Source organism: Coregonus lavaretus (genome assembly GCF_964263955.1).
Source record: "Coregonus lavaretus genome assembly, chromosome: 18".
Taxonomy (NCBI): Eukaryota; Metazoa; Chordata; class Actinopteri; order Salmoniformes; family Salmonidae; genus Coregonus; species Coregonus lavaretus.
In genome coordinates, this window is record NC_140005.1 from 49803675 (window position 1) to 49830002 (window position 26328).

At 44.8% G+C, this 26328-nt stretch overlaps 1 protein-coding gene across 1 annotated transcript in view; it reads left to right on the forward strand.

Moving 5' to 3' along the window:
- Positions 1-26328, forward strand: part of syt14a (synaptotagmin XIVa) — a gene marked incomplete at its 3' end in the record, with an annotated part of 123734 nt that overhangs the window by 41127 nt on the left and 56279 nt on the right. The window contains exons 3-4 of the mRNA XM_084182550.1: positions 5292-5507; positions 25127-25398. Coding sequence (XP_084038676.1) covers positions 5292-5507; positions 25127-25398 — 488 coding nt within the window. The remainder of the gene's footprint in view (positions 1-5291; positions 5508-25126; positions 25399-26328) is intronic.

Genomic DNA, 26328 nt, shown 5'->3' on the forward strand with positions numbered 1-26328 from the left:
TAAGCGGCAGGGACTGGGAGACTAGTCAGGATCGAGGGAAAGATGAACGAAGCAAAGTACAGAGAGATCCTTGATGAAATCCTGCTCCAGAGCGCTCAGGACCTCAGACTGGGGTGAAGGTTCACCTTCCATCAGGACAACCCTAAGCACACAGCCAAGACAACGCAGGAGTGGCCTTGGGACAAGTTTCTGAATGTCCTTGAGTGGCCCAGCCAGAGCCCGGACTTGAACCCGAACTAACACCTCTGGAGAAACCTGAAAATAGCTGTGCAGTGACGCTTCCCATCCAACCTGACAGAGCTTGAGAGGATCTGCAGAGAAGAATGTGTCACGATCGTCAAAAGGATTGGACCAATGCGCAGCGTGGAATGCGAACATACTTTATTATATATTCACCACACGAACAAAACAACAAAACAATACGTGAAGTCCTTGGTAACAAAACACAAACCATACACGGAACAAGATCCCACAATACACTGTGCCAAACAGGCTGCCTAAGTATGGTTCCCAATCAGAGACAACAAGCAACAGCTGATTCTCGTTGCCTCTGATTGAGAACCACCCCGGCCAACATAGATACACATGAACTAGAAACAAAGAACACAAAACATAGACTCTACGTGTAAGTGTTGATTGATGTTGGAAAATGCATAACATCTGGGTTATTGCCAGTACTGTCATAAAATCTTCAGACATCATATTTTGTTATATACAGTAAATTGCCAATCAATGTTCACCAGGTATTTGTATTTTATTATACAGTGGGGGAAAAAAAGTATTTAGTCAGCCAACAATTGTGCAAGTTCTCCCACTCTAAAAGATGAGAGACCTGTAATTTTCATCATAGGTACACGTCAACTATGACAGACAAAATGAGGAAAACAAATCCAGAAAATCACATTGTAGGATTTTTAATGAATTTATTTGCAAATTATGGTGGAAAATAAGTATTTGGTCAATATCAAAAGTTTCCCAATACTTTGTTATATACCCTTTGTTGGCAATGGCACAGGTCAAACGTTTTCTGTAAGTCTTCACAAGATTTTCACACACTGTTGCTGGTATTTTGGCCCATTCCTCCATGGGACACGGACTTTCAACTCCCTCCAAAGATTTTCTATGGGGTTGAGATCTGGAGACTGGCTAGGCCACTCCAGGACCTTGAAATGCTTCTTACGAAGCCACTCCTTCGTTGCCCGGGCGGTGTGTTTGGGATCATTGTCATGCTAAAAGACCCAGCCACGTTTCATCTTCAATGCCCTTGCTGATGGAAGGAGGTTTTCACTCAAAATCTCACGATACATGCGATTCATTCTTTCCTTTACACGGATCAGTCGTCCTGGTCCCTTTGCAGAAAAACAGCCCCAAAGCATGATGTTTCCACCCCCATGCTTCACAGTAGGTATGGTGTTCTTTGGATGCAACTCAGCATTCTTTGTCCTCCAAACACGACGAGTTTAGTTTTTACCAAAAAGTTCTATTTTGGTTTCATCTGACCATATGACATTCTCCCAATCCTCTTCTGGATCATCCAAATGCACTCTAGCAAACTTCAGACGGGCCTGGACATGTACTGGCTTAAGCAGGTGTCTTTTATACTGATAACAAGTTCAAACAGGTGCCATTAATACAGGTAACGAGTGGAGGACAGAGGAGCCTCTTAAAGAAGAAGTTACAGGTCTGTGAGAGCCAGAAATCTTGCTTGTTTGTAGGTGACCAAATACTTATTTTCCACCATAATTTGCAAATAAATTCATTAAAAATCCTACAATGTGATTTTCTGGAGAAAAAAACCCTCAATTTGTCTGTTATAGTTGACGTGTACCTATGATGAAAATTACAGGCCTCTCATCTTTTTAAGTGGGAGAACTTGCACAATTGGTGGCTGACTAAATACTTTTTCCCCCCACTGTATACAGGTACTGATGAGGGGATATGAACCAGGTGTGTGTAATAAACAAGACAAAACAAATGGAATGATGAGGTGCGGCAGTGGCTAGAAGGCCGGTGACTACGAACGCCGAAGCCTGCCCGAACAAGGAGAGGAGGCAGCCTTGGAGGAAGTCGTTACAGTGAAGGGAGTCGTACACAGCATTGTACGAGATCTTCAGTTTCTTGGCAATTTCTCGCATGGAATAGCCTTCATTTCTCAGAACAAGAATAGACTGACGAGTTTCAGAAGAAAGTTCTTTGTTTCTGGCCATTTTTGCTGATGCTCCAGATACTCAACTAGTCTCTAGAAGGCCAGTTTTATTGCTTCTTTAATCAGCACAACAGTTTTCAGCTGTGCTAACATAATTGCAAAATGTTTTTCTAATGATCAATTAGCCTTTTAAAATGATAACCTTGGATTAGCAAACACAACGTGCCATTGGAACACAGGACTGATGGTTGCTGATAATGGGCCTCTGTACACCTATGTAGATATTCCATTAAAAATCAGCCGTTTCCAGCTACAATAGCGTGATGGTCTGGGCCTGTTTTGCTGCTTCAGGACCTGGAACACTTGCTGTGATAAATGGAACCATGAATTCTGCTGTCTACCAAAAAATCCTGAAGGAGAATGTCCGGCCATCAGTTCGTGACCTCAAGCTGAAGCGAACTTGGGTTCTGCAGCAGGACAATGATCCAAAACACACCAGCAAGTCCACCTCTGAATGGCTGAAGAAAAACATAATGAAGACTTTGGAGTGGCCTAGGTCAAAGTCCTGACCTGAATCCTATTGAGATGATGTGGCATGACCTTAAAAAGGCAGTTTATGCTCGAAAAACCCTCCAATGTGGCTGAATTACAACAATTCTGCAAAGATGAGTGGGCCAAAATTCCTCCACAGCGCTGTAAAATACTCATTGCAAGTTATTGCAAACACTTGATTAAAGTTGTTGCTGCTAAGGGTGGCCCAACCAGTTATTAGGTTGTAGGGGGCAATCACTTTTTCACACAGGGACATGTGGGTTTGGATTTTGTTTTCCCTTAATAATAACAACCTTCATTTCAAAACAACATTTTGTGTTTACTTGTGTTATCTTTTACTAATATTTACATTTGTTTGATGATCTGAAACATTTAAGTATGACAAACATGCAAACAAATAAGAAATCAGGAAGGGGGCAAACACTTTTTCACACCACTGTATATATATATATATATATATCAGTACCAGTCAAAGGTTTGGACATCTACTCATTCCAGGGATTTAATTTATTTTTACTATGCAGGGTAGTAACGTTATGGGTTGGGATTATGGTTCATTGTTTAGCTAGCTAGCTACATGTCTAAACAAAAGACTCCACTATGCAAGGAACCATTTCAATAGAAGGTTCATGATGTCACTGTGACAATTGTCAATAGACGTAGCTTGTAAATCCGCTCTGGCTATCTACTCCGATTTCAGAGCACTCTCGTCTGAGTGTGCCAGAGCGCAGAATAACTGACGAATTTACGAATGCTCAACACCCGTTGAATATGGCCGGTGTCAGTAAACGTTGGCAAAAAAGCGTAATTAAATAAAAAATTGCTAGCAGCACAGTTGCGGTTAGCAATGCTCTGGATAACATAAAAACTGCCTAACCAGATCTGTCTGGACGAGTAAAATGATCAGAGTGAGCTGTTCTCTCATTTGTGTCTGGAAGTAGCTAGCAAGCTAGCCAACATTAGCCAGTTAGCTTGGGTGCTTGACTGCTGTTGTTAGGTCAGAACGCTCGGATCAACCCTACTCCTCGGCCAGAGTGTCCAGTGTGCGCTCTGAAGGCTCCGAGAGCGGAACGCTCTTAATTTACGAACGGACAATCTGACAATTCTCTGAGTTTACGAACGCCCAGAGCACACTCTGGCACTCCAGATTAAATTTACGAACACACCTGTAGTATAAACCAGCCTTCAGTTTTGAAATCTTTGGTTTTTTAGTACATGGCCTCACATTACATTTTACATTTTACATTTTAGTCATTTAGCAGACGCTCTTATCCAGAGCGACTTACAGGAGCAATTAGGGTTAAGTGCCTTGCTCAAGGGCACATTTACGTCATTTAGCAGACGCTCTTATCCAGAGCGACTTACAAATTGGTGCAATCACCCTATAGCCAGTGGGATAACCACTTTACAATTTTCTTCTTTTTTTTTTTTTTTTTTGGGGGGGGGAAGAAGGATTACTTTATCCTATCCCATGTGAAAGAGATGTGTGGGGATAAAGCTTAAGAGGGTGTGAACGATGCTGAATGGGTGTAGACAAAGAAGAGCTCTTCAGTAGATGTACCAAAACATTCAAGGGCAAATTTCTCAAAAGTGAGGTTACAAGTTTATCAAAGCAGAATTACTTTCCATTGTTCCTCAACTGTAGTGTATTGTATACAATTTTCTAGCTCGAGTCTCTACAATGTAAAAAACACAATTTCAAATGTTGCTACGTAAGACCAAATCAAGCCGATTGGTCACAAATGTGCAGTTTTGTCACACAACACAATGCAACAGATGTCTCAAGTTTTGAGGGAGCGTGCAATTGGTATGCTGACTGCAGGAATGTCCACCAGAGATGTTGCCAGAGAGTTGAATGTTAATTTCTCTGCCATTGTCGTTTTAGAGAATTTGGCAGTACGTCCAACCAGCCTCACAACCGCAGACCACGTGTATGGCATTGTGTGGGCCAGCGGTTTGCTGATGTCAACGTTGTGAACAGAGTGCCCCATAGTGGCGGTGGGGTTGTGGTTTGGTCAGGCATAAGCTACGGACAACGAACACAATTGTATTATACAGATGGCCATTTGAATGCACAGAGATACCGTGACGAGATCCTGAGGCCCATTGTCGTGCCATTCATCCGCCATCACCTCATGTTTCAGCATGATAATACATGGCCCCATGTCGCAAGGATATGTACACAATTCCTGGAAGCTGAAAATGTCCCAGTTCATCTATGGCCTTCTTGCCTGGACATACAGTTTTACTTTAAAGCTTTGCCACCCCCTGTTGTGAAATGGTTATTGTTGCACTATATAGTTGCAATATGCTGTTACACTATTTCACTCTTTCACCTGGGTCCAATGCCTACACTTTGTTGCCCTCAGTATGTTTCAATAGAAAACTTGGCAGCCCTGGATGCTGCTTGAGGGGCTTTTCGGCTAACATCAAATCTATCTATCTACATTATACCCTCTTTAACTGATCCAAGGGCCGTTTGTTGTTTAAACTAATAATGAAAAATTTGTCATTAAAGCTGATCCTAAATCTGATCTTAAGGACAGAAATTAACTGGAACATATCTCTTTCCCTTTTTCTCTTCCACCTCTAGATAAGATCTACCCTGACGGTGACCTGAAGAGTTCGTCGTCAGACAGCGAGGATGAGGTGATGGGCCAGTACCAGGAAGCGGTCAACCGTTCGCAGGGTCTCCGAGGTGGGGCTAGCGGCCGCCAATCGAAGGGCTATGGCTGGGAGATGAGGCAGAAGTACAGCCCCCTATCGGCCGAGTATGACGGCTACAGCAGCGAGGCTTCGGCAGAGGACGGTAGGTTATGTCTATAGGGCAAAGGTGGGCAATCTTAGGGCAACGGTAGGCACAGTGTGGGTGCAGGCTATTGTAACTATATTGAAAAGGCTCCGTTAAAAATGAAACGTTAACCTGTGGGAGCCACAAGAGTGCGGCCATCTAACAGTGCACTGTAGATTCTATTTCAGCACCACCCGGCAGTGTGGAGCGCCTCTCTTCAGCGGGCCGCGCCCAGCCCCCAACAGCACTCATAATGAGGAGATCACGCACACCTCCCACAAAAAATAATAGAGTATACTATGGTTACATTTTTTGCTGACTTTACTGTAGTATTTACAGTTTACTATGGTATAAATACTGTAGTTAGATTTTTGGGGGGGGAATATACTATAGTAATAACTGGTTTTGCGGACTGTAGTATACTGTAGTATTTACTATAGTATTTATGTTTTATTATCTTTGACATAGCAGTGGGGGCTTTGTCCTTGAGGAAACATACTGGACAAAATACTCAAAAGAGCACATTTTCCATAACCTGTAGGTAGGTAGAACTGAGGTCTGAACGGAAAGTTCAAAGCTTCAGCTCTTTTTTTTTTTTCATAACCTGTAGGGAACACAATATATGGTATATACTTGGCATGGCCCCATGTCGCAAGGATCTGTACACAATTCCTGGAAGCCGAAAATGTCCCAGTTCTTCCATGGCCTGCATACTCACCAGACATGTCACCATATCCAGCAACTTCGCACAATCATTGAAGAGGAGTGGGAAAACATTCCACAGGCCACAATCAACAGCCTGATCAACTCTATACGAAGGAAATGTGTCGCACTGCATGAGGCAAATGGTGGTCACACCAGATACTAACTGGTTTTCTGATATACACCCCTACCTTTAAAAAAAAAAAAGGTATCTGTGACCAACAGATCCATATCTGTATTCCCAGTAATGAAATCCATAGATCAGGGCCTAATGAATTTATTTCAATTGACTGATTTCCTTTCATGAACTGTAACTCAAAAAAATCTTTGAAGTTGTTGCATGCTGCGTTTATATTTGTGTTGAGTGTAGTATTTCCTGTAATGTTTTTGTGAACATTACTGTAGTATTTACTGTAATATTTTTGTGGTCTGTAGTATACTGTAGTATTTACAAGATTATTCAACAGTATACTACAACATTCTATAGTAAGTACTACACATGATCGAGGTACAGTGCATTCGGAAAGTATTCAGAACCCTTGACTTTTTCCACATATTATTACATTACAGCCTTATTCTAAAATGGATGAAATTGTTTTTTCCCCCTAATGACAAAGCAAAAACAGGTGTTTAGAAATTGTTGCATATATTTAAAAAGAATAATAATGAAATATCACATTTACATAAGTATTCAGACCCTTTACTCAGTACTTTCTTGAAGAACCTTTGGCAATGATTACAACCTCCTGTCTTATTGGGTATGACACTATAAGCTTGGAACACCTGTATTTGGGGAGTTTCTCCCATTCTTCTCTGCAGATCCTCTCAAGCTCTGCCAGGTTGGATGGGGAGCATCTTTGCACAACTATTTTCAGGTTTCTCCAGAGATGTTCAAGTCTGGGCTCTGGCTGGGCCACTCATGGACATTCAGAGACTTGTCCCGAAGCCATCCTGCGTTGTCTTGGCTGTGTGCTTAGGGATGTTGTCCTCTTGGAAGGTGAACCTTTGCCCCAGTCTGAGGCCCTGAACGCTGTGGAGCAGGTTTTCATCAAGGAGCTCTCTGTACTTTGCTCCGTTCATCTTTCCCTCGATCCTGACTAGTCTCCCAGTCCCTGCCGCTGAAAAACATTACATTTACATTTTACATTTTAGTCATTTAGCAGACGCTCTTATCCAGAGCGACTTACAGGAGCAATTAGGGTTAAGTGCCTTGCTCAAGGGCACATTTACGTCATTTAGCAGACGCTCTTATCCAGAGCGACTTACAAATTGGTGCATTCACCCTATAGCCAGTGTGATAACCACTTTACACTTTTTTTTTTTTTTTTTTTGGGGGGGGGGGGAGAAGGATTACTTTATCCTATCCCAGGTATTCCTTAAAGAGGTGGGGTTTCAAATGTCTCCGGAAGGTGGTGAGTGACTCCGCTGTCCTGGCGTCGTGAGGGAGCTTGTTCCACCATTGGGGTGCCAGAGCAGCGAACAGTTTTGACTGGGCTGAGCGGGAACTATGCTTCCGCAGAGGAAGGGGAGCCAGCAGGCCAGAGGTGGATGAACGCAATGCCCTCGTTTGGGTGTAGGGACTGATCAGAGCCCGAAGGTACGGAGGTGCCGTTCCCCTCACTGCTCCATAGGCAAGCACCATGGTCTTGTAACGGATGCGAGCTTCAACTGGAAGCCAGTGGAGTGTGCGGAGGAGGGGGGTGACGTGAGAGAACTTGGGAAGGTTGAACACCAGACGGGCTGCGGCATTCTGGATGAGTTGTAGGGGTTTAATGGCACAGGCAGGGAGGCCAGCCAACAGCGAGTTGCAGTAATCCAGACGGGAGATGACAAGTGCCTGGATTAGGACCTGTGCCACTTCCTGTGTAAGGCAGGGTCGTACTCTCCGAATGTTGTAGAGCATGAACCTGCAGGATCGGGTCACCGCCTTGATGTTAGCGGAGAACGACAGGGTGTTGTCCAGGGTCACGCCAAGGCTCTTCGCACTCTGGGAGGAGGACACAACGGAGTTGTCAACCGTGATGGCGAGATCATGGAACGGGCAGTCCTTCCCCGGGAGGAAGAGCAGCTCCGTCTTGCCAGGGTTCAGCTTGAGGTGGTGATCCGTCATCCATACTGATATGTCTGCCAGACATGCAGAGATGCGATTCGCCACCTGGTTATCAGAAGGGGGAAAGGAGAAGATTAGTTGTGTATCGTCAGCGTAGCAATGATAGGAGAGGCCATGTGAGGATATGACAGAGCCAAGTGACTTGGTGTATAGGGAGAATAGGAGAGGGCCTAGAACTGAGCCCTGGGGGACACCAGTGGTGAGAGCACGTGGTGCGGAGACAGCTTCTCGCCACGCCACTTGGTAGGAGCGACCGGTCAGGTAGGACGCAATCCAGGAGTGAGCCGTGCCGGAGATGCCCAGCTCGGAGAGGGTGGAGAGGAGGATCTGATGGTTCACAGTATCAAAGGCAGCAGACAGGTCTAGAAGGACAAGAGCAGAGGAGAGAGAGTTAGCTTTAGCAGTGCGGAGAGCCTCCGTGACACAGAGAAGAGCAGTCTCAGTTGAATGACCAGTCCTGAAACCTGACTGGTTTGGATCAAGAATGTCATTCTGAGAGAGATAGCAAGAGAGTTGGCTAAAGACGGCACGCTCAATAGTTTTGGAAAGAAAAGAAAGAAGGGATACTGGTCTGTAGTTGTTGACATCAGTGGGATCGAGTGTTGGTTTTTTGAGAAGGGGTGCAACTCTCGCTCTCTTGAAGACGGAAGGGACATGGCCAGCGGTCAAGGATGAGTTGAACAGCGAGGTGAGGTAGGGGAGAAGGTCACCGGAGATGGTCTGGAGAAGAGAGGAGGGGATGGGGTCAAGCGGGCAGGTTGTTGGGCGGCCTGCAGTCACAAGTCGCAGGATTTTATCTGGAGAGAGAGGGGAGAAAGAAGTCAAAGCATAGGGTAGGGCAGTGTGAGTAGGACCAGCAGTGTCATTAGACTTAACAAACGAGGATCGGATGTCGTCAACCTTCTTTTCAAAGTGGTTGACGAAGTCATCCACAGAGAGAGAGGAGGGGGGGGGGGGGGATTCAGCAGGGAGGAAAATGTGGCAAAGAGCTTCCTAGGGTTAGAGGCAGATGCTTGGAATGGTAGAAAGTGGCCTTAGCAGCAGAAACAGATGAAGAAAATGTAGAGAGGAGGGAGTGAAAAGATGCCAGGTCGGCAGGGAGTTTAGTTTTCTTCCATTTCCGCTCCGCTGCCCGGAGCTCTGTTCTGTGAGCTCGCAATGAGTCATCAAGCCACGGAGCTGGAGGGGAGGACCGAGCCGGCCGGGAGGATAGGGGACACAGAGAGTCAAAGGATGCAGAAAGGGAGGAGAGGAGGGTTGAGGAGGCAGAATCAGGAGATTGGAGGGAGAAGGATTGAGCAGAGGGAAGAGATGATAGGATGGAAGAGGAGAGAGTAGTGGGAGAGAGAGAGCGAAGGTTGCGGCGGCGCATTACCATCTGTGTAGGGGCAGAGTGAGTAGTGTTGGAGGAGAGCGAGAGAGAAAAGGAAACAAAGTAGTGGTCGGAGACATGGAGGGGAGTTGCAGTGAGATTAGTAGAAGAGCAGCATCTAGTAAAGATGAGGTCAAGCGTATTGCCTGCCTTGTGAGTAGGGGGGGACGGTGAGAGGGTGAGGTCAAAAGAGGAGAGGAGTGGAAAGAAGGAGGCAGAGAGAAATGAGTCAAATGTGGACGTAGGGAGGTTGAAATCCCCCAAAACTGTGAGGGGTGAGCCATCCTCAGGAAAGGAACTTATCAAGGCGTCAAGCTCATTGATGAACTCTCCAAGGGAACCTGGAGGGCGATAGATGACAAGGATATTAAGCTTAAATGGGCTAGTGACTGTGACAGCATGGAATTCAAATGAGGAGATAGACAGATGGGTTAGGGGAAAAATTGAGAATGTCCACTTGGGAGAGATGAGGATTCCTGTGCCACCACCCCTCTGACCAGATGCTCTCGGGGTATGCGAGAACACATGGTCAGACGAGGAGAGAGCAGTAGGAGTAGCAGTGTTTTCAGTGGTAATCCATGTTTCCGTCAGCGCCAGGAAGTCGAGGGACTGGAGGTTAGCATAGGCTGGGATGAAGTCAGCTTTGTTGGCAGCAGAACGGCAGTTCCAGAGGCTGCCTGAGACCTGGAAATCCAGGTGTGGGGTGCGTGCAGGGACCACCAGGTTAGAGAGGCAGCAGCCACGCGGTGTGAGGCGTTTGTGTAGCCTGTGCAGAGAGGAGAGAACAGGGATAGGCAGAGGCATAGTTGACAGGCTGTAGCAAATGGCTACAATAATGCAGAGGAGATCGGAATGAAATGAACTAAACATCTGGGAGAGGAGAGAGCAGGGCCTCCCTCACCAAAACTTCCACCTCAGACACTATAATTGTTTCACTGAACCACCCGAACAAAAACTCTCCCAACTTCCACCTTTAGAAATCAGAATTGTTGTGAACCACAGCGGTTCAATGTTTCAAGGAATGGACTCAACCCACTTTATTCAGCTAGCTAACTATGACACCATAGCTAACTAGCATGCTAGCATCCAATAACACACAGTTTAGCACCAACACTTGGTCACAACAAACCACCAATAGTGTGTTAACACACTAAACGGATAATTCGTGTCTGTGTCTAGTTCCTTTCATAACGCAGCAATAATTAAACGTTGGCTAGCTAGCACAAATATATTGTATTTAGCTGCCACAGTACAGCACACAATGGCTACTGTGTTGACTCTGTTCGAAAAACGGCTAGCTAGCTAGCTTCGTGCTACACCCGGCACCGCCGAAAACAATGCTAACCTAAAATAACTACCCACAACGCCTAACTATGACACCATAGCTAACTAGCATGCTAGCATCCAATAACACACAGTTTAGCACCAATACTTGGTTACAACAAACTACCAATAGTGTGTTAACACACTAAACAGATAATTCGTGTCCGTGTCTAGTTCCTTTCATAACGCAGCAATAATTAAACGTTGGCTAGCTAGCACAAGTATATTGTATTTAGCTACTACAGTACAGTTAGCTGGTCGTGTTGGCTAGCTAGCAATGGCTACTGTGTTGACTTTGTTTGAAAAACGGCTAGCTAGCTAGCTTCGTGCTACACCCGGCACAGCCGAAAACAATGCTAACCTACAATAACTACCCACAACAGCCCACGATGCCTAACTATGACGCCATAGCTAACTAGCATGCTAGCATCCAATAACACACAGTTTAGCACCAATACTTGGTTACAACAAACTACCAATAGTGTGTTAACACACTAAACAGATAATTCGTGTCCGTGTCTAGTTCCTTTCATAACGCAGCAAAAATTCACCGGGCTCACTCGAATACAATACTTACCTACAATAATTACCTACAATAACTACCTAAATAAACTACCTACAATACCTAACTACAATCTAAATACATGGTTTAAGCTTTACTACAGTTGCTAAAAGTTACCAGTAGCTAGGTTAGCTAGCCTCGTGCTTCACCGGGCTCACTCGAATACAATACTTACCTACAATAATTACCTATAATTACCTACAATAACTACCTAAATAAACTACCTACAATACCTAACTACAATACCTACCTACAATCTAAATACATGGTTTAAGCTTTACTCAACACCATATAAGAAGCCAAGCTTACCTCCTGCTAGAGAAAACACAACCTCACCCGACAGTTAGAGGTGGTGACAGCATGATGCTGCCAACACCATGCTTCACCGTAGGGATGGTGCCAGGTTTCCTCCAGACGTGACACTTGACATTCAGCCCAAAGAGTTCAATATTGGTTTCATCAGACCAGATAATCTTGTTTCTCATGGTCTGAGAGTCCTTTAGGTACCTTTTGGCAAACTCCAAGCGGGCTGTCATGTGCCTTTTACTGAGGAGTGGCTTCCGTCTGGCCACTCTACCATAAAGGCCTGATTGGTGGAGTGTTGCAGAGATGGTTGTCCTTCTGGAAAGTTCTCCCATCTCCACAGAGGAACTCTGGAGCTCTGTCAGAGTGACCATCGGGTTCTTGGTCACCCCCCTGACAAGGCCCTTTCCCCTGATTGCTCAGTTTGGCCGGCCGGCCAGCTCTAGGAAGAGTCTTGGTGGTTCCAAACTTCTTCCATTTAAGAATGATAGAGACCACTATGTTCTTGGGGACCTTCAAAGCTGCAGACATTTTTTGGTACCCTTCACCAGATCTGTCCCTCGACACAATCCTGTGTCTGAGCTCTACGGACAATTCCTTCGACCTCATGGCTTGGTTTTTCCTCTGACATGCACTGTCAACTGTGGGACCTCATATAGACAGCTCGCCCTTGCATAACTACAAATAGACATTACAGGAATTTTAATGAGCAACCATTCTGGTCTGATCTGGGATTGTATGGATGGGGGGTTCTGTGAGATATCTCTGACTTGGATCAGGCCCAAGATTGTTTTCATTCTTAGCTCAACTCTATTGCAGATAAGCATGCACCGTTCAATAAACTAATGGTAAAGTATAGAGCTAATCGCTGGTTAGAAAAGCTAAATCGACATATTTCTTGAACTGTGTTTCTGAGAATGGTTTGTATCCAGCTGCCTTCTGGAAGGTAGTCAAATCTCTGAAACAAAACTTCACGCACTCATTACCCCAGTAGGTTATGACAGCCTCTGGCCCCATAACAGATAAGATGGACATTTGTGGTGCTTTTAGTAACCATTTTGCCTCAGCAGGCCACCAATTTGATAGAATAGCTTCTGAAAACTCTGATCCCAGTAGAGGGAGTCCTTTACTCACCCAGAGCCATGTTGTAGAGAACAATACATTCCCAGTGGGACGAGTACTGAGTATACGAAGAGGCAGGACGCAGACGCAGGAATTAACAAGGTCAAGGTTTACTTAACAATGAGAAAGAGCAATAACAAAGAGTAAACGACACAAAGCTTAACAACCAGAGCAGTCCAGGGCTAAATAGGGGTAGTGATGAGATGATGAGGTGCAGGTGCACTGGAGGTGATTAGGGTGCGTTGGAATTCGATTCCGGTGTTGCCGAGGTGGTGCGCTCAGACCGGTGGCTCAGTAGACCGGCGAATCAGAGCGTCGGAGAGGAGCAACGGGAGGAGATGTGACACCCAGACACACATTCTTCATTTTCAGTTAAACCATTTAATGTCTGTGATGTACTAAGTGCATTATTGAAGATCGATGTAAAAAGAATACACTGGGGCTGACTCACTTGATCCCTTTTTGTTGCAGCTTTCTGCGCCACTTATTGCAGAATCATTAACCTATATTCTTAACTTGACAATTGTTTCTGGGGTTATCCCTATGATCTGGAAAATGGCACAAGTCCTCCCTCTACACAAAGGTGGCGATCCTTCTGTCTTGGATAACTATCTTCCAATTTCCAAGCTATCTTACCTTGCAAAAGTTTTAGTCTCTGGCCAACTCTCAGCTTATAACTTTTTAATCTTCTCATTCTATTCTTAATGAGCACCAATCTGGTTTTAGACCTAGACAAAGCACTTACACCAGCTACACTTGTCTTAGATGGTGTGCTATATTGTTTAAACCATACAAATCATTGTGCTGCCTTATTTATTGACCTGTCGAAGGTGTTTGATACAGTTGACCATTTCTTACTTGTTCAAAGGTTGTCTGAAATAGGCCTAGATCAGGCCTCTTGCAATTGGTTCAAGAACTATCTAATTGACAGGACACAATGTGTGCTTACTGACGGTATCAAATGTAGTTTCCTCAATATTACAAAAGGTGTGCTGTAGGGGTCGATTTTGGGTCCTGTTCTCTTCAGTATTTATGTAAATAATATTGGTCTATCTGTTAAAACCTGTACCATTCATCTCTTCGCAGATGATACAGTTATTTACTCCTGTGCCCCCTCAGTACAGCAGGCCATTCATGACCTTCAATATGGTTTTGACTCAATTCAAATATTGCTTACTAATCTTAAACTAGTGCCAAATTGATGATGTTCTCTAGGTCTTGTAATATTGACCCTGAGGACCTGCGTATTTGCACATTAAAGGGAGCCCAAATTGAGCAAGTTCACCATTATAAGTACTTGATTGTTTGTATCAACAATAAGCTCCCTTTTAAAACACATTGAAAAAACGTACAGAAAAGCTAAGCATTAAGATTGGTTTATTTTATAGAAATATATCCGGCCTCACTTTGTAAAGTAGAAGGAAGATTCTTCAAGCAACGCTTCTCACAGTACTTGATTATGGTGATATAATCGACATGCATGCGGCAGCCTCTGTTTTAAAACCTTTAGACTCAGTCTATCACTCAGCACTGCATTTTATCACTGGGGACAATTTTTGCACACCTCATTGCATTTTGTATAGTTCTGTTGGCTGTGAGTCTCTGACTACCAGAAGGGCCCAGCATTGGCTACAATCTGAAATCGAATCAGTCGGACATGTCATATTTGATGTGTAAGTGAAAAGAGTCAATCATCATTATAACAACAAGCAAATAAATGTAAACATAGGAAACTCCTATCAATACCTTAGACCATCCTGTGTAGCCTAACAATAAACAGCCACCTAGCTAGAAGAGGGGTGGGACAAACTCATAACTCACACACACATCTTCACATATCAGATGGACTTAGCCATATGCACAATACGCATAGGAATAGAAATCACACTCAGAAATATAACACAACTGATTACCACTGTCATGAGAATTTCTATCTCTAATTAATCAAACTTAATGCTCTGAATAATTCCCAGAGGATGTAAATTCTCTGGTTTAATCATGAATTAAACAAAGGTCCGCAACCAGCAAGAATGGTCTGTATTTTTATTCATGGAGAGCTCTGCCGCCAAAAAACATACATACAGCTTTATACCCCTTGACACACAAAGGCACTTTGCTCCGCCCACCTTTAGGAGGCTTTCTTAAACAGTTTCCTCAGTCTCCTTCACCCTGGAATGTTTAGTCCCGCCCCCCTCTGTTAGTGGGTTGACACTACATTATAACTCTAACACCGTTTACACATTTATACTGTATTTGGGGTGAAATTCTTTAGTCATTATTCTTAAAATACAAATTAATCTATCAACCACACAATATTAAAAAGGTTAAATGTTATACACATATGTTTGAGACTACATTGTTGCAGCCTACCCGGCCTATATTTTTTTAAGTTAATTATTTTTATGTTTTTATTTTTTTTATTTTTTGGGGGGGGAATGGATCAGCTTAATATTGCAGATAGATTGTATCTTCTATCAATGTAATTGTCTGCATCACTTCCAATCCCCCATGTTTATTTTATTTTTATTTTTAATATATATACTCATTTACATTTACATTTAAGTCATTTAGCAGACGCTCTTATCCAGAGCGACTTACAGTTTAGTGAATACATATATATTTTTTTATACTGCCCCCCCCCCCCCGTGGGAATCAAACCCACAACCCTGGCGTTCCAGGGCGCCTCTGGATGAGCGTTTTCCTATTTGCTTATGGCCGTATAGAGTTCATTGAGTGCGGTCTTAGTGCCAGCATCGGTTTGTGGTGGTAAATAGACAGCTACGAAGAATATAGATGAAAACTCTCTTGGTAGATAGTGTGGTCTACAGCTTATCATGAGATACTCTACCTCAGGCAAGCAAAACCTTGAGACTTCCTTAGATATTGTGCAACAGCTGTTGTTTACAAATATACATAGACCGCCACCCCTTGTCTTACCTGAGGCTGCTGTTCTATCCTGCCGATACAGTGTATAACCCGCCAGCTCTATGTTATTCATGTCTTCGTTCAGCCACGACTCGGTGAAACATAAGATATTATAGTTTTTATTGTCCCTTTGGTAGGATATTTGTGCCTGTAGTTCGTCCACTTTATTATCAAGCGATTGTAAGTTGGCCAATAGTATTGATGGCAAAGGCAGATTAGCCACTCGTCGCCGGCTCCTTACCAAGCACCCCGATCTCCTTCCGCGATATCTCCTTTTCTTTCTACTGCGAATGGCTGGGATGAGGGCCCTGTCGGGTGTCTGGAGCAAATCCCTCTCGTCCGACTCATTAAATAAAAATGATTAGTCCAGTTCAAGGTGAGTAATTGCTGTTCTGATCATAAGAGACAGTAGCAGCGACATTATGTACAAAATAAGTTACAAACAATGCAAAAACACACACAAAATAGCACAATTTGTTAAGAGTCCATAAAACGGCAGCCATTCCCTCCGGTGCCATCGTTAAATAAAAATGAGCTCAAGGCAAGGATCTCCTTCCAGAGAGACATCAGGGACCGTAACATACTCTGTTTCACGGAATCATGGCTCTCTCCGGATATACTGTCCCCATCCATACAGCCAGCTGGGTTCTCAGTACATCATGCAGACAGGAATAAAGAACTCTCAGAGAAGAAGAACGGTGGAGGTGTATGTTTCATGATTAACTACTCATGGTGTGATTGTGATAATGTACAGGAACTCAAGTCCTTTTGTTCACCCGACATAGAATACCTCACAATCAATTGCCGACAGTATTACCTCCCAAGAGAATTCTCTTCGGTTATATTCCCCCTCAAGCCGTTACCACGACGACCCTCAAGAACTACACTGAACTTTGTGCAAACTGGAAACCACATATCCTGAGGCCGCATTTATTGTAGCTGGAGACTTTAATAAAGCAAATCTGAGGAAAACGCTACCAAAGTTCTATCAACGCATTGCCTGTAGTACTCACGTTTCAAAAATTATTGACTGTTGTTACTCTCCCTCCCGGGATGGCTACAAGACCCTCCCCCGCCCTCCCTTCGGCAAATCAGATCACAACTCCATTCTGCTCCTCCTTTCCTATAGGTAGAAACTCAAACACACACACATGCACATTGACTCCACACACACACACACACACACACACATTCACATTCCTTCACACTCTTCACATACGCTGCAGCTACTCTCTTTTTATAATCTATGCACTTTACCCCTACCTACATATACATTTGTATTTATTATGGATCCCCATTAGCTGCTGACAAGGCAGCAGCTACTCTTCCTGGGGTCCAGCAAAATTAAGGCAGTTGTACAATTTTAAAAACGTAACAATACATTTACAGATTTCACAACACACTCTGTGCCCTCAGGCCCCTACTCCACCACTACCACATATCTACAATACAAAATCCATGTGTATGTGTGTGTGTATAGTGTGTATGTTATCGTGTGTGTGTATGCATGTGTCTGTGCCTATGTATGTGTTGCTTCACAGTCCCTGCTTTTCCTTAAGGTGTATTTTGATCTGTTTTTTAAATCAAATTGTACTGCTTGCATCAGTTACTTGAGGTGGAATAGAGTTCCATGTAGTCATGGCTCTATGTAGTACTGTGCACCTCCCATAGTCTGTTCTGGACTAGGGGACTATGAAGAGACCTATTGTGGCATGTCTTGTGGGGTATGCATGCGTGTCCGGGCTGTGCACCAGTAGTTCAAACAGACAGGTCGGTGCATTCAACATGTCAATACCTTTCACAAATACAAGTAGTGATGAAGTCAATCTCTCCTCCACTTTGAACCAGGAGAGATTGACATGCATATTATTAATGTTAGCTCTCTGTGTACATCCAAGGGCCAGCCGTGCTGCCCTGTTCTGAGCCAATTGCAATTTTTCCTACATACAGTATTACGTCAATTACCTCAACTAACCTGTACCCCTGTACATTGACTCAATATCAGTGACCTTGTATATAGTCTTGTTATTGTTATTTTATTGTGTTACTATTTTTCCTTTAGTTTATTTAGCTTTTTTTTTTTTTTACTGCCTTGTTGGTAAGTAAGCATTTCACGGTAAGGTCTATCTATGCCTGTTGTATTCGGCGCATGTGATAAATACAATTTAATTTGAAAACCGTGGATAGCAGAGAACATGCCTACCGTTTACCCTCACTTCTTGGACAGACCAGAGCCTTAGATATGCAGTTTTAGAAACTGTTCTTCGTCCTGTAAGCATTACATGGCAATGCAGGAATTCTGCCAGAAGGTTGTGAGTTCGCAGGCCACCGTTGACAAGAGTAGGGGTGGAAATATCTCCTTTATAGTAAAAGCATTGCATTAATTTATCATCGAATTTGCAGGTCAGAGAAAAAAATAACTTTTATAAACATTTCATGCAATTCTACGTCATTTTACATATTAGCAGAATCTTTTTTAATACCACACAATTTACTGAAATTACAGGCTAAGAATGGACAGGGAGATATCCCTATGTGTTCATCTTATCATATTTCTCCTGTCCCAAGTCAGTGTGTCTTGTTTGCAAAGAAACTGTGAAACTGTTTGCAAATAAATATGAGAAGTCATTGGGAATCTGAGCATGGTACTTTCAAAAGTTAGGCCTTCCTTTCCACCCTAGACAGAGTAGGCCTACCGACGCAGAAAATTGTAAGCTTTAACTGCTGGCTACTCTTCTTCCGTGGCTTAACCCAGCGAGAGAAGGTCACAAGTGTTTCCCTAAAAGCTGTCTGCGTATAAACATATTCTATTGTACAGAAAGTTAACAGATTAATCAATTGATAGTGACAGAATTAGATTACTCGGCTATAGAAGGTTGCAGCTCAGCCTCAATGTCAAAGAAAATAAACAATGATATCCCCATATGCATCGGAGTCATCGGGGCGGCAGGTAGCTTAGTGGTTAAGAGCGTAGTGCCAGTAACTGAAAGGTCGCTGGTTCTAATCCCCAAGCCGACTAGGTGAACAATCTGCCGATGTGAGTAAGGCACTTAACCCTAATTGCTCCTGTAAGTCGCTCTGAATAAGAGTATCTGCTAAATGACTAAAATGTAATGTAAAATGAGTCATGTCTTTCCCTGGTATTTTACAGCTTGTTTCTAGCATAAAGCATCACGGACCAAAGCGCTGTTATAGATCACTTTATATAATCAGATCTGTTTTATTTCCTTCAAAAACTTAAGCTAATAAGGGGTAGGTAGGCCTGTGCTTTTTGCAATATTTTTTAAATAAAAGGTAGACCTATGCCATACCCTCTCATACCCCCTCAATTCAAGTCTTGGTTTTAACTTAACAGCCCTTCACTGACACGGAGGTAGACTATTGAAAGAGTGCATGGTGGGTGGAGGAATTGACCAACAAATCTATGAATATACTGTAGTAGCCTATAGCCTAATTTGGTCTGTCAAACAGGTAGGCCTACCTCTTATTTCTTAAATAGGCTCCAACACAAAGCCCTCTTCCGGTTGAAATTAATTATACCTTCTCGAATTTGCCTACTTTTAGCACAATGAGCTGTCCATTTCCAATTGATCGTGCTGTGGCTGCTGCTTCAAGTTTCCTCACCACAATGTAAGTTACTCGAATCTGGCTTATTGTGAGGTCAATAACTCTGGTAAATACAGTGCCTTCAGAAAGTATTCACAACCCTTGACTTTTCCAAATTTTGTTGCGTTACAGTCTGAATTTAAAATGGATTAAATTTAGATTTTTTTGTCACTGGCCTACACACGATACCCCATAATGTCAAAGTGGAATTATGTTTTTCAAAATGTTTACACCTTAATAAAAAATGAAAAGCTGAAATGTCTTGAGTCAATAAGTATTCAACCCCTTTGCTATGGCAAGCCTAAATAAGTTCAGGAGTAAACATTTGCTTAACAAGTCACCTAATACGTTTTCATGGTGCAATAATAGTGTTTAACGTGATTTTTGAATGACTACCTCATTTCTGTACCCCACACATACAATTATCTGTAAGGTCCCTCAGTCGAGCAGTGAATCTCAAACACAGATTCAACCACAAAGACCAGGGAGGTTTTCCAATGCCTCTCAAAGAAGGGAACCTATTGGTAGATTGGTTTAAAAAATTGCAGATATTGAATATCCCTTTGAGCATGATTTAGTTATTAATTACACCTTGGATCAGGGGTGTCAAACTCCTTCCATGGAGGGCCTAGTGTTTTTGTTTTTCCTTTCAATTAAGCCCTAGACAACCAGTTGTAGAGAGTTCCTTACCAATTAGTAACCTTAATTCATCAATCAAATCAATTCCAAATCAAATTGTATTTCTCACATGCGCCGAATACAACAGCTTTGCACACTCTTGGCATTCTCTCAACCAGCTTCACCTGGAATGCTTTTCCAACAGTCTTGAAGGAGTTCCCACATATGCTGAACACTATGCTTTTCCTTCACTCTGTGGTCCGACTCATCCCAAACCACCTCAATTTGGTTGAGTTTGGGGGATTGTTAAGGCCAGGTCATCTGATGCAGCACTCCATCACTCTCCTTCTTGGTAAAATAGCCCTTACACAGCCTGGAGGTCTGTTGGGTCATTGTCCTGTTGAAAATCAAATGATAGTCCCACTAAGCCCAAACCAGATGGGATGGCGTATCGCTGAAGAATGGTAGCCATGCTGGTTAAGTGTGCCTTGAATTCTAAATTAATCACATACAGCAAAAGCACCCCCACACCATAACACCTCCTCCTCCATGCTTTACGGTGGGAAATACACATGCAGAGATTATCTGTTCACCCACACAGCGTCTCACAAAGACACAGCGGTTGGAACCAAAAATCTCCAATTACCACTTGTCTACTGTCCATTGCTTGTGTTTCTTGGCCCAAGCAAGTCTCTTCTTCTTATTGGTGTCCTTTAGTAGTGGTTTATTTGCAGCAATTCGACCATGAAGGCCTGATTCACACAGTCTCCTCTGAACAGTTGATGTTGAGATGTGTCTATTACTTGAACTCTGTGAAGCATTTATTTGGGCTGCAATTTCTGAGGCTGGTAACTCTAATGAACTTATCCTCTGCAGCAGAGGTAACGCTGGGTCTTTTATCCTCTGCACAGAGGTAACTGTCACGATCGTCGTATGGAGTAGACCAAAGCGCAGCGTTAGTTGCGAACATACTACTTTATTAAGTGAAAGCACGAACAAAACAAGAAAACGATAACGTGACAGTCAACGGTCAAACACAAACCAACTCGAACAAGATCCCACAAAACACAAAGGGCAAACAGACAGTTTAAATATAGCTCCCAATCAGAGACAACCAGCCACAGCTGACACTCGTTGCCTCTGATTGGGAGTCACTCTGGCCAACATAGAAACAGCACAACTAGAACTCCCGACATAGAAATACGACACAAAGAATGACCACACCCTGGCTCAACATATAGAGTCCCAGAGCCTGGGTGTGACAGTACCCCCCCCTAAAGGCGCGGACTGCGACCGCGCCTCAACTAGAACCAAACAGGGGAGGGCTGGGTGGGCATTCCTCCTCGGCGGCGGTTCTGGCTCCGGGCTTGCCCACCACCCTCCAATAATCCCCCCATTGCGCCCCTGGTCCGATCTGGCCCCGCTGGCTGGAGCTGAACTGGACATAGTAGGAGCAGATAGCTTCAGCTCCGGTGTGGAGCAGCCGACCGGTACCTGATCAGGCACCGGTGACCCAGGCACGGGTTGTGCCGGACTGACGATGCGCACCCCTGGCTTGGTGCGTGGAGCAGGAATGGGCCTTACCAGGCTGACGACGCGCACCCCTGGCTTGGTGCGTGGAGCAGGAACGAACCGGACCGGGCTGACGATGCGCACCCCTGGCTTGGTGCGTGGAGCAGCAACGGGCCGGACCGGGCTGACGATACGCACCCCTGGCTTGGTGCGTGGAACAGCAACGGGCCTTACCAGACTGACGTCTCGCACCCCTGGCTTGGTGCGAGTGGCAGGAACAGGCCTTACCGGGCTGACGACTCGCACCCCTGGCTTGGTGCGTGGAGCAGTAACAGGCCTTACCAGGCTGACGTCTCGCACCCCTGGCTTGGTGGGAGTGGCAGGAACAGGCCTGGCCGGGCTGGCGACGCGCACCGTAGGCTTGGTGCGAGTAGCAGGAACAGGCCGGGCCGGGCTGGCGACGCGCACCGTACACTTGGTGCGAGTGGCAGGAACAGGCCGGGCCGGGCTGGCGATACGCACCCCTGGCTTGGTGCGTGGAACAGCAACGGGCCTTACCAGACTGACGTCTCGCACCCCTGGCTTGGTGCGAGTGGCAGGAACAGGCCTTACCGGGCTGACGACGCGCACCCCTGGCTTGGTGCGTGGAGCAGTAACAGGCCTTACCAGGCTGACGTCTCGCACCCCTGGCTTGGTGCGAGTGGCAGGAACAGGCCGGGCTGGCGACGCGCACCGTAGGCTTGGTGCGAGTAGCAGGAACAGGCCGGGCCGGGCTGGCGACGCGCACCGTACACTTGGTGCGAGTGGCAGGAACAGGCCGGGCCGGGCTGGCGACGCGCACCGTAGGCTTGGTGCGAGGGGCAGGAACAGGCCGGGCCGGGCTGGCGACGCGCACCGTAGACTTGGTGCGAGTAGCAGGAACAGGCCGGGCCGGGCTGGCGACGCGCACCGTAGGCTTGGTGCGAGTAGCAGGAACAGGCCGGACCGGGCTGTGGAGACGGATAGGAGACCTGGAGTGAAGAGCGGCCACAACCCGTCCTGGCTGAATGCCTACCTTCACACACTCTGTGTGAGGCATCCGCACAGGACGTACAGGGCTGTGTACCCGTACTGGCATAACAGCACGTGACACTGGAGCAGGATATCCGGGACCGAGGCGAGGCATTGGAGACCACGAGCGCTGAGCCGGCACACTCCGTCCTGGCTGCATACCCACCTTCGCACGACACGTGCGGGGTGCTCGCACAGGACGTACCGGACTATGCCGGACCACTCGTGGCACCGTACGCCGCTCCGCATACCGCGGCACCTGCCCAGTCCCATGCTGCCATGCCTGAGTACGGGAAGTTGGTTCCGCTCTCCATCCAGGCTCCGCCAACCTGCCTTCTGGCCCCCCAAACCCGGTGGCCTCCTCTCCAAATCTCCCAAATCGCCCTGTGGCAGCCTCCTGCTGCCCAGTCGCCCATGCCGTGTGCCCCCCCCTAAAAAATTTTTGGGGTTGCCTCTCGTCCGTCCGACGACGACACTGCTGACGCCGCTGCTCGTCTCTCGCCAGGGCCTTAATCCTAGCCCATGGCCCTTTTCCCCCGAGCATGTCCTCCCAGGACCACACTTTGCCCACCTGGGCCATCGCCAACCTCTCCAGCTCCTTTCCTGGCGCTTCCTCCCATGTCCAGGCAGCCTGTTCCTGGACACGCTGCTTGGTCCTGGAGTGGTGGGATCTTCTGTCACGATCGTCGTATGGAGTAGACCAAAGCGCAGCGTTAGTTGCGAACATACTTCTTTATTAAGTGAAAGCACGAACAAAACAAGAAAACGATAACGTGACAGTCAACGGTCAAACACAAACCAACTCGAACAAGATCCCACAAAACACAAAGGGCAAACAGACAGTTTAAATATGGCTCCCAATCAGAGACAACCAGCCACAGCTGACACTCGTTGCCTCTGATTGGGAGTCACTCTGGCCAACATAGAAACAGCACAACTAGAACTCCCGACATAGAAATACGACACAAAGAATGACCACACCCTGGCTCAACATATAGAGTCCCAGAGCCCGGGTGTGACAGTAACGCTGGGTCTTCCATTCCTGTGGCGGTCCTCATGAGAGCCAGTTTCATCAAAGTGCTTGATGGTTTTTGCGACTGCACTTGAAGAAACTTTCAAAGTTCTTGAGATTTTCCATATTGACTGACCTTCATGTCTTAAAGTAATGATGGACTGTGGTTTCGCTTTGCTTATTTGAGCTGTTCTTGCCATAATAGATTTGGTATTTTACCAAATAGGGCTATCTTCTGTATACCCCCTTACCTTGTCACAACACAACTGATTGGCTCAAAGCATTAAGAAGGAAAGAAATTCCACAAATTAACTTTTAAGAAGGCACACCTGTTAATTGAAATGCATTCCAGGTGACTACCTCATGAAGCTGGTTGAGAGAATGCCAAGTGTGTGCAAAGCTGTCATCAAGGCAAAGGGTGGCTATTTGAAGAATCTCAAATATAAAATATTTTTTGATTTGTTTAACACTTTTTTGGTTACTACATGATTCCATATGTGTTATTTCATAGTTTTGATGTCTTCACTATTATTCTACAATGTAGAAAATAGTACAAATAAAGAAAAACCCTTGAATGAGTAGGTGTTCTAAAACTTTTCACTGGTAATGTACATTAAATGTATTAATTGCACTGTTAAGGGCCATCCCACCAAGGACGATAACTATAACGATAAATTATACATAACTATAAACGTTGGCGAGCATCCACATCAGTGGACACTTTATCGTTTATCGTTCTGCAGTACACAAGTGGTAAGACAGACCATTCAGTGCTTCAGGTGTGTTCATCAGCCAGGTCACCAGTTATCCAAGTCAGTATTCGAAATCCATTCCTGTCTGAGGACGTTGGGAGATGATGTGGAAACTAGCCACGTAGGTTTTGGTTTTGCTAGGGCGTTGTGGATGGGGATGGCGGATGGCGGATAGGCTCAAGCAGCTGCCTAAATTGATATCCATACTGAATGAAGCACTTAAGGGACCTCATGGGCACCCTTAACTTTTTCACTTAATTTTTTCAGCAACTGACTTAAAGTTAAGGAAACTTTAAGGGAAAAGATAAGGGAGGAATTAACTTAAGATGGTTTATGCAACCAGGCCCAGAGCTTACCAAAAAGCAACTTTTTCAAATCATCCTACAGAGGTTCATGCAGATCAGACATTTTAATGTATTTTACCTATCAGAAATAACATATTCTAAGGTTTCCCCCCCAAAAAAACTACATTTCCCAAACAACTCAAATTTTTTTGCAGATGGGCTCTATTTCAAAATATCACTTTTTCCCTTGAATGTGACAATACACCAAAACAATTGTAGGTGATTGTAACTCAACAAGGGGATAGGGAGAAATGGACAGGTTTGGGGCCTGCCAAAGTTGTTTTGTTAGTGTTTGATGATCTCTTCTCCTTCCCCCCCAACCAGCAAACTGCATCCAGAGGATGAGGCGAACGCCCCCACTGGATGAGCTTCAACCACCACCGTACCAGGACGAGGACGGCTCCCCGCGGATGTCCTACACACCATCAGACCTGGGCGACGCCAAGTGCAACCTGTCCCAAACCAGCGACAGTCCCCATCACTCCTACGGCAAGTGTCCGAGCGATGCCAGCAATGTCCAGGAGACAGAGAGTTACCTAAACAAGGGGTATGAGGAGGACGTACCCAGCGACAGCACAGCTGTGCTCAGCCCAGAGGTGAGAGACACCACAGGCCATACCGGAAAGACGTAACCAGTAACATATTGGAGAAAGAGTTTTTCCTGAGGAACAGTTTCCCGGACACAAATTAAGCCTAGTCCTGGACTCAAAATTATTTTCAATGGATATTCTCTGTTGAATTAGCTTTTTAGTCCAGGACTAGGCTTAATCTGTGTCCAGGAAACCGCTCCTATGTGTTTTGCCACATTTTTATAAAACATATAGGCTACATCTAAGATAAATGACCACTTTTAGTTTTTATGCCAATAATTCAAATTGAAGAGTGAATGAAACATAATATAGCCATTTGTTCAACATGTATTTGGAGTATATTTTTTTTTTGAAAGATGTGAGGCATGTTGGGGATTATCATATTAAGGTGTAAAATGTCTGAATCAGAGATGAGATCAGACACTAACATAAAAGAAAAGGGTGTAAACTGAGACTCAGTGATATGGCGTGACCATAAACAGTGGTTCAAATAAGGATAGTACAGAAAGAGTGCCAAACAAGAGGCTGATCTTGTCACAGATATTGTGAAGCATCTGTGCATGTGCACAAAAGTTCTCTCCACCCTCGTGCAATGTGAAAACGGTGTGAAATTAAATGTTGACAAGATTAGCCTCTTGCCTTGTACACGCTTAGAAAAAGCGGTGCTATCTAGAACCTACAAGAGTCCTTCGGCTGAATAGAGAGATAGAACACATGGAAGCATACACAATATCACTGAAGACAGTGACGCTGACTTCAGTTTTTATCCCAACAGAGCGGTGAGTAAATCAACACTCCAGGGTGAAGTTTTCCCCTACACTCTTAAGCTTTGTTCACACTGCAGGCTTTAATGCTAAAATAAGTTTGGGGTAGCACTTTAGAATAACTCCACATAATAAAGCATTTATAATGGATTAGTAAATAATTTGGTTTATT